The 16998-nt window shown below is 32.5% G+C and overlaps 1 protein-coding gene across 1 annotated transcript in view; it reads left to right on the top strand.

Annotated features, from left to right (window-relative positions):
* Positions 1–1556: 1556 nt before the first annotated feature.
* Positions 1557–16998, top strand: part of hbn (aristaless related homeobox homeobrain) — a 52647-nt gene continuing 37205 nt past the window's right edge. Inside the window, exon 1 of the mRNA XM_089646557.1 lies at positions 1557–1689. Coding sequence (XP_089502683.1) covers positions 1557–1689 — 133 coding nt within the window. The remainder of the gene's footprint in view (positions 1690–16998) is intronic.

Raw genomic sequence — 16998 nt, 5'->3', positions numbered from 1 at the left:
AATAAATTTACACATGGTGTCAGGAAACTAAGCGGTTCACTTAGAGAATCTTAAAATCTTATATACTTTTTGAAATTATTTTATCATTGGAGATGCTGAGTGAAGGGATTTTTTTAGGAAAGGAAGGAGATGAAGTGCAGGAAAAGAAAGAGGTGTGAGTGGTGGGTAAGAATCTGCTGTTAACTCCATCTACACTGAGAAAACTCACTGAAATAAAATTTTGCTAATTTATTGAAAATCTGGTCAAATTATTTATATTCATGTTAAAAACAGGACTGCAGGCCTCAAACGAAATAATTGACAGGTTTCATAACAAACTGTCATAAAACAGGATGTTTATAAAAGTGTTTATAAAAATTCCGATATTGTAACATTTCGCAAATATATTCATCAGGAAAAGGATACCTGCATGAACACATGTTCTGATATATTCTGAATAAACTGATATTTTATTTGTAAATGGATTGCAATTACAAATGCAAAACGGTCGAGTTAAAACAAATCTTTGCTACGATCAGCCAATTAAAAACTATCAATACTCAACAGTACATATTTGAAAAAATCTAACCTCAACACTTGTCTGGCAGTACATACTGAAAGTTATTATTCGGTCTGTAGAAATATATAGCTATAGTACAGTGCTGCCCCTATCTACCGACTTACCCACGGCAACGAGGGCACAGCGTAGCAGGCCCAGGGGCGCAAGCGGCGCAGCCTTCATTCTCTCTCTAGCCTCTGAACAGGGCGGTCGCACCCCTAGCAAGCCACCACCTAGAACTACCCCCATAACAGATAGGGAAGGATTGATACGTATTCATCAGACATCTAGTAAACTTCTGAATTAATAAAAAACGATTTATATTCGTTTATATATTGTGAACTTTATTTAATAAAATATCGTTTTTGGGACTATAATTATTGTGATACAAAGTGATTTTTTTATGAATTTGAAAAGTGTAGATTTTGTTATAAAAAACTTCGTTTTTGAGACTGTTTATTTGATTCTAAGTGATTATTTGACTAACAAGTGACAATTACAAGTGATAAATATGAACAATAATTATTATTGAAATTTTAAGTGAGCACGTGAATGTTTTAATTGTGTTGTTCTGATATCATAAAACTGACATTGATGTGATTTGAATCAATTAATGGTTTTAATTGATTTGTCTCAGAAGTTGACATTAAACTAGTTTTGATAGAGATCTATTGAGAGTAGTTCTTAATTTACTACACGTCATTAATTAAAGTGAACATTAATAATTTAATACTGATTTGAAAACATACGAAGATTCCACGAGCGTTCAATTCCAATCAAATTTTTCAAAGTTTTACTCAAAACATTGATGTAAATAAATCTATGGTTCGGTGTTACCAAAGTATACATTAATTTCAACAGTGCTAAAAAATAATTTACGGAGAGTTAAAATTTGGATGAAAAAAGAACTCTACAAGACAATATTCCGTTATATGAATATCACTCGCAAAAATATAGTGAATTCTACAAGTGTTTTTCGCTGATCTGTAAACAAAAGTGAGGAGGCTTTGTAGGCACCATGATCTCCAGACAAGGAAACGGAAGACCCTCTCCATCATCGGGGATGAGACCTAGAGCCATGTACAGCATCGATCAAATCCTGGGCAACAATCCACAACAACATCCTGATGACAATTTCAAGAAACACGAAGGTATGTATAACTTATTTCAATTATTACATTTTATAGAAAGCAATAACTTTTTATACTTTGATCTAACATAGTTAAACTATATTGCAATTGTAGGATTTGCGAAGCTAAAATTATTCATAAAATATTTGTCTTATGATCACATTCTTTTTAAAAATATTATTGCGAAATAACAATATAATGATATTTTTGTTGTTGACGAATTATGTAAAAAGAGGTAAACTTTTGCAAAATCATCTGTCAAAAATTTATACAAGAGAAGTACACATTCCAAATATAGAATTATTAAAAAAAATCGTACCGACTTGATAGATTGTCTGAATTAGGTACAATTGATTCCAATTTTAAAATTCAAAAGTTTAGTGAATGCAAATAATTACACGCGTTAAGATTTTCACGTCGTTTCACGCTTGCACCGAAATTGGTATGTTTGATGAATCATACCTTGTGTAAACCTTTCCTGTGTAAACATGTGTTTAAATAGCTAATAAACGGAAACTTGAGAACATATATCTTTCGTATAAATGGCAAATTACGTACAAAAACTGAGATGAGTGAGTAGGTACCTTCTTAGATTTGAAATACCTACTGCATTTTTATTAATCAATGGAAGATCAGTTAATAAATGATGGAAGGCAATAATAATTACTCACAAATTTTCACCATGTCAATTATGGAATTGTTTATTTTGAAATCTTCATAGGTATTTATGTATGCATAAAGGTAGATACCTAATGCAAGAATTTACAAAGAATCTGAATTTGCACAAGCGAGTTCATTCGATTACTTATTAATATTTGAATGATTTGTATAGCGCCGTTTTTGCGCAACAAATCAAATCGAATTCATCAACGCAAAATTACCTCAATGTCACTCTACAAAAATGTAATAATATATCTACATGCTCTAATGCTCTATCTATAAACTAAGTAAACTATTATCAACTATTGCTAAGAGATTGCATCCACCGATTCGTGGATCACTATTACAAAACTTCATACATGTACACAGAAAACACATACTGATATAAAATATTGCTATTTATTAAGAATCTCTGCAAACTCTTCGAAATCCTGTTAAAAACGGGACTGTAGGCCATTAACGGAATATGTCGAAACACGTGTTCAGAAAAATCATTATATTTTCGCATTTTCTTCATTTTATGCAGGAACATGAACACGTGTTTCGATATATTAAGAACGGACTAAAAATTTGACAGGAAGCGGCCTACAATCTCGTTTATAACCCAATTTCAATAAATCAGCAATGCTCAGCAATTCTCCGTGTGCAATGCATTTGACCAATGAATGTGATGCTGCATTACATAAAGATACTATTATTTATTTATATGATGTACTGGTAGATAATATACAGGACTATACTTATCTGGGAGATGACCTGAGATTAACTATTTTTATTGTGTATTAGAGAAATTTAGATACAGAAATATCACAGAAAATAATTGGAATTGTTGATATATTTTTAATAAAACACTTATTAATCAAAGTATGTGCATACAATATGTGTGATTATATTTAGATGTGTGTAGGAGGCAACACAAGCTCTTAAACGAAGATCTCTAGCATGGTGGAATTGTACAGATTTTTATGTTGGATACAACTAAGTCAATGCAACTGATAAAAGCTCATTGTTTGTGGCATATTTTTCAGTCATCTCTGGCGAAGTCCGGCAGTAAACTTACAGATTTTTAAATACCTACCTAAATCTAACTTGGCCTCCAATTCTCCTATTTGCTTTTAACTACGAGGGTGCTGTTGAGGAGAGGATAAAGTGAACACGGGTCTTAAAGATACCAATCTTGAAGGAGGGAGGAAACACAAAGAACAAAACAAGAACCAAGATGTTGCAATCGAAAACAAGTCGTCGAAACTACCCGTGAATGTTTCTCATGCAAAAATGATAACGGTGTACAAATGTTGGGCGTGGGTTTGGCGTGTTTCCCGACTGTACACCAGTGCCGAATGGATCAATGACGCCAGTTCCTCGGAGCATTTTCCATTGAAATACTGGTACGTCCGTTTCTGAAATGAGGTGGCTGCGAAATTCAACAGTGGGGCGCACTAGTACAGCGTTTCTAAAAGTTGTTCAACGGGGGTTCCGAAAGTTAGGGCGTGGGCGTGTTGCAGAAACCAGGCGGTACCAACCCGTGACACAAGCCTGAAACACGCAACAGCGAATTGAACTGTCGGACATCAAACCTAATTTAAAACTTTTTATTTATAAATTAATGAAAAATACCAAATAACAAATATTTAAAAAATAATTAAAGTCTTTATTTTAAAATCAAACGTGACACATAAGCAAACAATTAGATTGATAATGGTAAAAAAAAAAAAATTTTATGTTCACAATTACCAATTAACTTTATTTAGAGGAGTTGGGGTTCTGCCAAAATAAGGTCTACCTTTGAAAAAGGTAAAATTGTAAAAAAAATTTTTAAATTTTTAAATTTTAAATTTTTAAAATTTTTAAAAAAATTTTCAAAAAAAATTTTAAAGCCAAAATTGGGAACCGCTGCACTGGTATATTCAAATTGGGTTTGTAGAGTTTCGTCTTAATACTTTGATTTTAATGTGGCCGCTCGTCGTTGTTAAACATGTTTAATCTCAACAAACTTCTAGCGTTATTTATATTATTGTCTCAACTAAATGTACATAGTTGGTTTACTCCTTCGTCAGTATTATATAATCACTTAACACCTTTTCATACTCTTCTTTAAATATGCCTTCCGGCTTCCGGCATCAAATTTTGGACGTCAGTAAATATCTCAACTTCTGCGCTTTCCTGGCACCTTTAACCCTTCTGAAGCCAGAAGAATTGATTAGGTCGTCAGCCCGTCGCCTCTCTTAAAAACCTTTGATTCCGTTCACAATCTAGGATGTCATCAGAAGATACACTAATTCTAACAGTACCTACCTAATCTGTAAACACAAGAAAAAGAGTCACGTAGGTGCGACTCGGTAAAGTTCAGTTAAAACGCTCAAGATGTATTTATCCTTTACTAATTCGTATGACTTATTGGTATCTAAAACAAACGCAAAAACTTTTTATGTTTACTTGTCGAAAATTCACAAACGGGTCGATTGCGTACACTTGATCCATATGCGGGATAAGCGTACGCATACTGAAGTATAAGTGTTCGCACTCTAATTTCAATATGCTTTTAGAAGAAACATTAGATACACATGGATTTCAATGTAAAAATAAAACAGAAGTTGACATATACGCATGTACCAAAATTATTATTATGCTACATAAGAGGACAAGAGTATGCACACCCGCGCACTAACTCTATCATACAAAAATAAAATAAACTTAAATAAGTAAATAAAATAGTTATCTGTACAATAATTGCCTCTTTGCGTCTGTGAAACTAACATTATTTTAGTAAAAACCGTTATGGACCACACCGTTCTGACAAAATTGGTTACACAATAGCCCTCATCGGTAATAGAGGCGAAAAAATAAGAAAACAATGAAAAAGTTATTTAGTTGTCACTTTTTTTGTTTTCAAGGAACAGGTGAAACATGCACGAATTTATCGCAAAGATCGCCGCGTTCACTTATCCACCGCGTACGGTTACCCCGCTTGACTTTATATAACGCCTAATAAATGGACCGTAGTTATTTTACTTTAAACCTGTTAAAGCGATGCCATACGTAGTAATGCAAAATCATGTGTTTTTGGTTTGAAAATTTGGTCGCCTAGAAATGTTTCAGATGATTTAATTAAATACTGCGAGTAGAATACATCCTGGCCTTTGAAATAATCGAGTAGTTTTTAGACAAGTCTTTTTATAAGCACAGGAAAAAATAATGTAAAAGCCTATGAAAACTGCTTTAAAGTTCAAAATCTCCTACTTACGAACCCATTTTAGGTTATGATTTTTTTTGTATAATGTGACAAATTAAGTTATTTATACAATTAAGGAAATTTTTTTAAATATTTATGCCTAAACATCCACAAAATAAAATAAAAGGCACTTTTTTGCCATGTTTTTTTCTTGCATAAATCAAAACAGGCGGATGGTGTTAAACGGGAATTTAAACCTTATCGCCATCTCCGTAAGGGTTGATATCGATAGCGGCTTAATTTAAAATATTACACGATGTAGTGCATTGCCTTAGAAGCCTTACAAACAAAAAACAAGGCATGCACGAATTTATCGCAAATATCGCCGCGTACTCTTATCAACCGCGCACGGTTACCACGCTTGACTCTATGTAAAAATAACGCCTAATAAATGGACCGTAGGTATTTTACTTTAATCCCGTTTAAAGCCGTGGAACAAAGCTTAAAGCTCTCAAACATTTAGCATATGTTATCCTCCTTAAAAACTCAATTACGAAAATGATGGTCGCATTAGGCCATATAACAAGAGCCAGGGGTAAAGTGTCGCCGTATAAATACGGTATTTAGTTTTGTAAAAGCTTTGAAGCGAGGCAATTCGCTTACGACCGGACGATGCTAAATAGAAATTCATTTGCATCTTTTCAAAGGCATGAAATTCATACGTGGTGGTAACAGGGTTGGCGCAAAAGTTGTCCGTGATTCCATAGTAAAACAATTATTTTTAAAGTAACAATACTTAGATAATGTTAACGAATTGACTTTTTAAAATTATAGAAATATGTAGATACCTACGTATCTTTAATATATTTTTAATTCTCGCCAAAAAAACTCGTGATTCAAAAAAATCGATTTCAAAATTAGAAACTTTTGAAAGTAGGTACAGTCACACTATAATAGGTATAATATTATGTCTTGAGGTTTTAACCCTTTATAACACAATTTCTTAAAAATACGAAAATACCAGGTGTTTTTATAGCTTTCTGCAAATAATAAAACAAGTGTTTCTTAGGACGGGTTGTTTCGGAGAATTTGAACAATTCATCAAATTTCAACGTTCATTTTCCAGTTCTGTGAAAGATTTTTTCAAGTTCTGTTTTTATTTCAGTTTTGACAAGCAACTAGCCTACAATTATATAATAACAGAACTTGAATACGTCTTTCACAGAACCCGAAAATGAACGTCGAAATTTGATGAATTGTTCAAATTCTCCGAAACAACCCGTCCTTAGTTTTTTTAAAATTTTTAATAATAACATGAAAAAAGGGTAAGTGTCCAATGCAAAGATATTAGAAGAACGAGATGTGCTATGCGCAGTTCGTACTGAGTGGAATTGTTTTGCCGAGTGTCGCCGGTTTTGTTCACCAATACTACTGCACACCTTCGCTTGCGCTAAGGTATCCGCACTAATACATAGAACAGATTTCTGTGCGTACACGTCCCGATACCGTTCAAAGTACCCTGATTAGATAGTACTCCGGCTACGGTCCGGCGGCCAACATAGCATATCTCGTTCTTCTAATATCTTTGGTCCAATGTGTATGAAATACTTTTATTGAGCAAACCGAAATGATAAGGACAATAATTTACTTTTTTATGCCAAAACTACAAAATATTTTGCGTAACTAAGAATATGTTGTTCAAAACAATGAACTTATCTGTAGTTTTATACAAAAATGTGTACTAGATTTTTTCAATGGTTCGCAGTCAATTTCACGGCGAGTGAATGTCTGTTTGTGAGAAAATGTACTTAGATTGTAAGTAAATTTTAATAAGGAGGAGTGAAACTTTTTCAATGCCAGAGCTTACCGCTCGATAGTTTTCGCAGTTTTAGAAAACAATTTTCTAATATGTAGCTAAGGTAAATTTCTATAAATCGAACATTTTGCCAAATGTACATAAAACTGTAGTCTTTGTTTTTTCTCCCTCCTGAAACATGAATCTTCAAAACCTATGTTCACTCCTTTCTCTTCCTGAAAAGACTCTCCAAAAATAAATTATTTACCTTCGGGCATCTTGTGTAAAATTAACGTAAAAACCGTTTTACAAAACAGATTATCTTTTGGAACATCCCTGATGCCCCTTTTCACTGCAGTAAAGAAGTTCAAATAATATCTTTGTGTATGAAAAATCTTTTCCTCTTTGAGTCAATGTATAAAGCGCGAATTAATTTGTATCATGATATTGGTGTATATCATGGAACCTACTCGTGGAATGCGGGATGCGCAGTAAATTAGTCTGCAAAAAGCCATTTTCAAATTGCTTTATAATCTTCCCATTCAAAGTTGCTCGGTTATGTCATTATGATATTAAACTGGAAATGTTTAACTGTCTTTCAAGGCTTTTTTAAATCCTATGAAGTAGGGTTTAGAATAAATAATAGCGAAATCTATTTAAAAAAATTATCAATGCATTCTACACGCAAAAAATGAGAATTGCTAATTAAAAAAACTCTTCAAATTATTGGTAATCTGGTTGAGAAAGGGATTGCAGGCCATTTCCTGATAAACTTTTAGTACATTCCTATTATATAAAAATACGTATTCGTGGACCTGCATTAGTTTTGATAATGTATAATTACGAAATGTGAAAATATTAGTATTCCTATGAACACGTGTTACTACATCGTGATAATAAATTCGAATTTTACTAACAGTTTATCAGAAAATCTATCAATTCATTGGTTAAGGTCCTGCAATTCCAATTTTAACCGGATTACTAATTATTTTGACGATTCTTAATACATTAGCAGTACTCATTTTTCTCCGTGCAGTGATAGATGTTTTGTATTTCAGATTTTCAAGATATTTCTATGTATGTTCTGTCTCTAAATTTGTGTACAATTGAATCCAAACCCTTCCTATTTAACAAAATATTTTTTTTGTTTTTATTTTGATATTTATTATTTTTAGTAACCAAACACACGTAATTAAATACAGTTTTGGAAAAATTTACTCGAAAACAATATTTATATTTATATATGGAAATTTTAAAAATATTTAACAGAAAAAGAAAATACATTTTCATATAAATCACCTCACCAAGCTGACCCTGTTCTAATATAGTAGAAATTAAATAGAATTATACCAAAACAGTGATAAATATCCTTATTGATTTATTGATTTCTTGAATTTTTAAGATTTTAGTTTGACCGTTAAAATAATGTTTAAAAGCTTTGTAGATCTCAACGGAAATAAAATCGTTAACATTTGCAATAGCTAAAAAATTTGCGACCAAAAAAGTTGAAACATTTTCATGACGCCAGAGGTCTGTGTTTGAGAGCTTTTTGTGAGACAAATGTAACCAGTTTTTATTTAATTTATTTTATTTTGGTGAATCACCCGGAAAATAAACCTTATTTCCTTCCCAAATAATAATAAAATTATTTCGATAACTTGTAAAGATCCGTACACACTGTGTTCCACGCTCATACCGCGAAAATTTGAGGAACTTTTTCTTGAAATTTAAGAAAAAAATAATATAATGTTTTATAAACAAAGCAATTATAATTTTTTGCTTAGTAACAGCAGTTATTCATTTGGAAACTTGTTCCAACTATCGCTTACAAAAAATATGTTAATTATTTCACATTAATAGAACAGTTATATATAGAAAGAAAACATGCTTATACGAACGCTAAAACATTATTATTTGGGCACTAATCTCAGTTTTTCGAACGTGATTAATATAAGTGCCGAATATTTTTAATTTTTCAGTAAATTGAAGCGCGTAAAAACGTTTGTACTTTGCAGTACATATTGGAAAACCATTGCTGTGTGATAATTAGTTATGCATGGTTTTACTATGTACTGACTCAAGTAGTGAACACAATAAGAAATGCCTCTCTGCACTGTTTCAATATTTCGGCAACAGATGTCCGCGAACAAAAGTTCATCCAAACACATTGCATTATTGTTAGAACTTTGAAAAGCTCAGCGGGCGTCCAAACCAAAACTTTAATAACAAAATAAGCCCCATTATATTACTGGCACTCGTTTGTTTAAACAAATATAAATAATAATACATCTTTTCGCACCGCAGAGTATTATAAAAATAATATTACCTAAGTAATACAAAATCACGGACACGGAAATAATGAAAAAAATTGGGGTTAGTTGTTTTGAATCATCTATCTCCCAATTTGTAACGCTAGTTTGGTAATTTAAGTGGGGTATTACAAAGGGATATTGTACCTACAATGTTCCGCAACAAAATGCAACACTTGAAGTACAAAAGGGTTGAGTTATTGACAGGTTTTAAAAGTCTTCAGGGGTTAGGGGTTGCAACCCTTCGCAATGGAATTCATGGGTTATTACGTGCTTGAGACGCACTTAGGGTGGAAGAAAGATCATTGAGGTAGTAATGTACTGATCGATTGTGCATTTATAGGCTTGATTGCATTCTGAGGGTGCGGTTTTCATCAATAAGGCTTTTATTTTTAATAGCAGTACGCTTTTTAAGAAATCTATCCATTTTTTAATGTACCTACCTATAATTCTTTATGCTAAGAGAGTTCTGGTTGAATAGGTTTTACATTTGATGGGTTACTGCTAAAAGAAACCGCCCTAATAGTTTTCTACTATATATACCTATTTAGTTATTTTTATCGAAAGCTTCTTTTGAAATGTGGATAGCCAATATAGACATGCCAATTTTATTTGCCAGAGAGATACATATCTATTAATAAATATTGAACTCTCCCAAATGATGAGGTCTGCATCGTAAAAAGTTTTCCAGTTATAAAAACTTAGTTATTTTACAAATAGGTACATACAATTACAAAAAAACTACTCACTCAAAGGATACACAATATCTAAATTGAATTGACAAATTTGACAAATTTAATAATCAATAGAGAGTTAAGACACACGAGAGACATAAGTGATACATAATATGAATTGCTTAGTAATTAATTTATTTCTCCGTATTAATTATTGACAAAATGTCTGCTTAAGCACACTCTATCTTTTTATATTCTCGACACATTTGAGTAAAAAGGGCTAAAAATGGCATCATATTTTTAAGTGAAATACAGTTAAGGCGATGCCATACGTAGTAATGAAAAATCATGTGTTTTTGGTTTGGAAATTTGGTCACCTAGACATTTTTCAGATGCTTTAATTAAATACTGCTAGTAGAATACATCTTGACCTTTGAAATAATCGAGTATTTTTTAGATAAGTCTTTTTATCTTCTTCTTCTTTTCTTTTTACAAGCCCAGAAAAAAATAATGTAAAAGGCCTATGAAAATTGCTTTAAAGTTCAAAATCTCCTACTAACGAACCTATTTTCGGTTATGATTTTATTGTATAATGTTGCAAATTAAGTTATTTATAAAATGATCGATATATAATTAAATAATTATTCCTGAACATCCACAAAATAAAATAAAAGGCACTTTTTGGCCATGTTTTTTTCTTGCTTAAATCAAAACAGGCGGATGGTGTTATGCGGGAATTTAAACCTTATCGCCATCTACGTAAGGGTTGTTATTGATAGCGGCTCAATTTAAAATATTACACGTCGTAGTGCATCGCCTTAACGTTTATACATCTATATCTATCTGAAAGTGTTTAGGCTTGACGTAACAGTATGATCAAATATCGTACATTACTTTGAAAACAATAATGATTGTGATATGTACCTACTCATTATTTTCATAAAATCATTTATGAAGACATTTGCATCCAAATATTCAATTCTCAGATGTACAACATCTGCAGAGAACAATTAAAACAAAAAAAATAATAGCTTCTTTTAAAGTCAACGTTTTACACAACATCATACGAAAAGAAATACAAAACGCTACGAAGTTATATAATACAAAGAGAAAATTAGTATAACTAATTTATTAGGAATCGCAGGTCCTATCGAATGAATTGACAGGTTTCCTGATAAACTTTTAGTAAAATGCGAATGTATTATCACGACGTTGTAACACGTGTTCCTAAAAATCGTAATATTTTCGCATTTCTTCATTATATAAAGGCAAATGCAGGTACATGAATATGTGTTCCGATATATTATGAATTTACTAAAAGTTTATCAGGAAATGGCCTGCAGTCCCGTTTTTAACCGGATTACCAATAATTTGAATAGATTCTTTATTAATTAGTAATACTCATTATTCCTCATGCACGAAGTTATACAATATCAACTCACTAAAACGTTAGTAATAGTTTCCCATGAAAAAGGCCAAGTTAATCTCTCAATAATTCGTCTTGAACGTTACTTTTAATATTCCTTATTCCCAGTCATAATTGGCACAACCTAATACATATTATATTGCTACCTGGTGGGGAGTTGAACCCTCGTCATTGAATAAAAAGGATTATCACATTCGCCCGATGCATCCATCAACTATTTTATTGGTTCTAATACCCGACGTGAATATAATTGCATCATTATAATTTATAATACTGCTTGATATTATTGTTATGAAATGTTATAATGCGTTCATACAGTGCCGGATTTTACTATGCTTGTAAGAAACGTATCTGTATATCTTATGATTTGAGAAAACGGAGTCTGAACTACATATAAATAAAAAAAAATTATAATAAATCTATTTGAAATGTGTTTTAAAACTTAAATAAAAATGTTGTTTTGGATTGACTGGGGATTGAACCTTCCTACCCAGGTACTGGAGTCGAAAACTAAGAGAAATGCATATTCATTCGCGTATGTGTACTTGGTTTTCATCAAAATATAATAAAATGCATTGTCATCGTTAACGAGTCCGACTGCCGAGTTTCAGTTCGATCGGATGTCAGAAATTTCCGCTTTAAAAATTTGCATTCATTCATAACCAAACACAAATGTGAAATTCAAATAATTGCGATGAAATATTTTTAGCTAAAAACGACGAAATTAGATAAATAGCAGACGTGGTATCTTTACATAAAAACGACGAAATTAGATAAATAGCAGACGTGGTATCTTTACATAAAACCGACGAAATTAGATAAATAGCAGAAGCGGTATGTTTACATTAAAACGATGAAATAAGATAAATAGCAGATGTGGTATCTTTACATAAAAATGACGAAATCAGATAAATAGCAGAAGTGTTATCTTTACATAAAAACGATAAAATTAGATAAATAGCAGACGTGGTATCTTTACATAAAAAACGATGAAATAAGATAAATAGCAGACGTGAAATCTTTACATAAAAAGGTGGTGAATTCACAGGTATTTCTGGATTTTTAAATCAAAATGGCAATTTTTAGACGTTTGGTTCTTTCGCGATACATGGGCGATATATTTTTTAATACATTGCATTTATTAATTTGTTTGAGTATAGACCTAGAAAATTCACTGAAAAGCAATTTATAATTTTTTAACGCTTTTTATATGTCAAAGTGAATTTGAAGTAATAAATGGTTGACTACTTATTTCACTGCCAAGGAATTAGATGGAGTCCAACCCTGGATCTTTAGAATTTTCTTTAGTAAATATCCCAGTAAATCGACTTAGCCATAAGTACACGGTGAACAGAATAGCTTTATTGTAGATTACCTCTTTTCTTGTGTTCGCAGAAGCGTAATGGTCTAAACGTCTAACTTTGCATCAGAATGCTACGGGTTTGATTCATATTGCAGATGCCTAACCAACTTATGTGAGTACGCACAAGAGTTCCAACGGCTCTCAACCGTCTGGAGCAAGTCAGACTAAGCATAATAAATTGAGATATGTTGTGAGGGTGTAGGTAGTGGGGATAGAAAGGAAATGGGTAAAACGAAGGTGTTGGAGGTACCTAACTATTCAGATCTAGTCATCAAACACGGTTAAAGCCATTTCAAGAAACGTTTCATTTCAGAATGGTAGTCTTTCACCATGGCGATATTAAGAGTATCTATCACAATGACGTATCGTAAATGAAAGAATACTATCACAAACTTGTTATTTTTCATGAATCGTTTGTGAAACGAAAATTTACCAAATAAAATTTACTTGCGCACGCCGTGATTTGAATCCGTGACCTCCGGATACGCAACCAAGGATCTTAACCATTCAACCACAGGGCCGTCAATGTTTATTTTTTGAAAAAGTTTGTTTCATTTCCCCAGAAGTATTAAGTGAGGAAAAAGTGAGCTTACTTTTGGCAAGCGGACAGGCCGGCAAGGTATTCTATACACAATACACAATTCATTGGATCTGTAAGCGATGTATTGTTACATAAAAAAATATTGGTGATCATCACACAAAACTGAAATAGGTAAAATTAATTTGAAACCAAGTCATTAATGACATAATGGGTTTTTATTGTGACTCACTGGGTTTTTTTATGAATTTGTAAACTGATTTAATTTCTCAATATTTAGTCATTCTTTGTAATGTGTCATAGACTTAGGCACCGATGAAAATATGATATTTGTAGAGCGCCTTTTAGGGATTCAATCACCTCAAGAGAGATTTAAATTTGGTGTTGTGTAAAACAGCTTTTTTTAAAATTTGTGTTTATAATTGACTTTTAAACCAATCAAGTCAGTTTCTGACCTCAGACTAAAATAGCAGATCATTCCAAGATTATTGACGCGGTGCTTTGAATCTGTCCCTAAACATCGCAACATTTATACAAATACGATCAGTCTGTTTGACGCTTCAGACGTGGCCCATCGGAGTTGAATTTCCTCTGCGTTAAGCTGGGTCCAGACATGTTCTTTTGTCCGTACCGTACCTCCGTTTCGTACCAGCGTCGCGATCCAAAAACTCTGGACGCATCATCTTTTGTCCGTACCGTACCTCCGTTTCGTATCCGCGTCGCGATCAAGAGCATCCATCTTCTTCTTCATATCGTCGACACCGCACTCCATTTCGAAAGACAGTTCCTCCCATGCATCTTGCTTTATATTTTTATTGTAATAATTCCTGTTTCCGGAATCCCACAGAACTTCCCTGGCCCTATATCCATCGATAAGCTTCACAATATTATAGTTATCCCACTGCATTTTTCACGCTGATTCGGGTAGTGACAGAGAACACGACCAATGCACGCCGCGAACACGTCCAGACTGGCGCAGACCCGTACCGTATCGCCTTTGAACGGGTCGAAAAACCGACTCGCGATGGATCGGAGCGTACCTCTATCCGTATCGAGACGCCGTACCACCGTACCGTACCGAACGGGCGTCCAAACTACTCGTAGCGTTCTTGATCGGGACGCCGCGCTGATACGAAACGGAGGTACGGTACGGAGAAAAGAACATGTCTGGACCCAGCTTTAGAAAGTTCCTCACGAAGGAATCAGTCATAAGGATACGTTGAAGAGGTCGTTATAATATATAAGAAAATTAATGTAATTACTTTTAAATCATTGAAAACAATATGAATGAACGATATAAACGAATATTTGAAACGAAAAACTATAAAAAATACCGTCGCATTTAGGAACTGAACTCAGGACCTTGGCCTGGACTGAACTGTATTATGCTTAGAACTACCAATTTTATGTTCATTTTCTATATTTATGTATTATCCTAAGATTCTTCCCGAACTAAATGTAATCTAGATAGTGTCTTCGATAAAGATATCATTTTTTATTTGAATGTGCGACATCTGTTGACTTTTCTGCAAGACAAGGATGAATATTTTTATTTTTTATTTATTTATTTATTTATTTATTTCACGCCTATTAAGGCTTTTACATACATATATATAAAAAATATTTACGAATTTATACATGAAAATAGTGCAGGAAACGACTATTAAAACAATTGCAGAAAAATAAATATAAAGTCGAAATATCACTCAACTTGATTTGATCTACACAGAATGCAGGCACAACATATAAAAAATCCAAAATATTTTTTTCTATTTCAGTTGACAAAATTATTATATGTTAGTCAAATCAAATTAAATACCTTTATTCAAATATTCCACTACTCGATGAAAAAAAAAACTTCAATAGGGTATGCTTATATATTGAAATTGATGTACTAAATATATCAACAACATCTGAGTATTTGTTTCCTAGCTGTTGAATCCGTCGCATAGGAGTATGATATTGGGACGTTGACATAGAATTGCTACAATAATATGGTAGGTACTGTCTTGAAACCGACCTGCTTGGAGTATGAAAAGAGATTACATATAATAAATCAGGGGTATCAAACATTGAATTAATGATTTTATACAAACAGGTTAAATCGGAAATAATTCTGCGATCAGATAATTTTATTAAATTTAATGAACAAAGTAAGTTATCGTAATTTAGGTTTTCTCTAGGAATGCCCATTTTGAAATTTACATATCTTAAAAATTTATTTTGGATTCTTTCAATCGCATGTGAATGAACCTCATAATTTGGGGACCAAACCGTGGAATTGTATTCTACATGACTCCTTACTAGTGACATATATAATGTTTTTACAGTATTTACATTATTGAAATCACTAGATACCCTTAAAATAAATCCCAACATTTTCAAAGCTTTATTGGTTATTATTTCAATATGCTTGATAAAGTTAAGTTTCGTGTCAAACCAAATACCTAAGTCATTAATTTCCGAGACAGATACTAACGACATGTTGTTAATGGAATAATCAAAAAATATTGGATACTTTATTCGATGAAACCTCATAATTTGACATTTGCTTATGTTAAGTTTCAAGCGGTTATCACGACACCATATAATTAATCTTGACAAGTTATTTGACAATATATGGCAATCGTTAATGTTTCTGATTGCTTTGAATAATTTCAGGTCGTCTGCAAACATTAACACTTGAACATCATTGAAAATATACAATACATCATTGACAAATAATAAAAACAGGATTGGTCCTAAGTGTGATCCCTGGGGAACACCACTCGTAGCAGTGAATTTGTATGAAAATGTGCCATCAATTTTAACAGCCAGTAATCTGTCGGTCAAGTAACTATTAAACCACTTATATAGTGAACCACCTATACCGAATTTATGGAGTTTATTCAGCAATAACTCATGATTGACTTTATCGAACGCCTTGCTAAAATCGGTATAAATAGAGTCAACTTGACATTTACTAGACATGGAATCAGATATATAGTTTTGATAGGTTAACAAGTTAGTAAGGGTAGATTTTCCAGTAGAGAAACCATGTTGCTTAGGAGAAATGACGTGGTTTAATCGGAAAATAACTTTTTTAAGAAGAATTTTTTCAAAAACTTTAGGAATTGTTGATAAAAGGCACACCGGTCTGTAATTAATCACCTCGTGTTTATCGCCTTTTTTAAAAATAGGCGTAAGAAAGCTGAATTTCCATTTAGTAGGAAAACATCCTGTTCGTAAAGACTGATTAAACAGCAAATATAAAGGATACGCCAGATTGGTAGCACAATTATTCAAAAATACAGGAGGTATTTTATCTGGTCCACCACTTTTGCTTTGATCTAGTAATTTTAGTTCAGTCAATATATCATTATATTCTATGTGGATAAAAGATAAATTAAGATT

This window comes from Hesperophylax consimilis, chromosome 24, assembly GCF_061612785.1.
Source record: "Hesperophylax consimilis isolate HC1 chromosome 24, BYU_Hcon_1.0, whole genome shotgun sequence".
Lineage (NCBI taxonomy): Eukaryota > Metazoa > Arthropoda > Insecta > Trichoptera > Limnephilidae > Hesperophylax > Hesperophylax consimilis.
The sequence above is the reverse complement of the archived record's forward strand: the minus strand, read 5'-3'. Positions and strand labels throughout refer to the sequence as shown.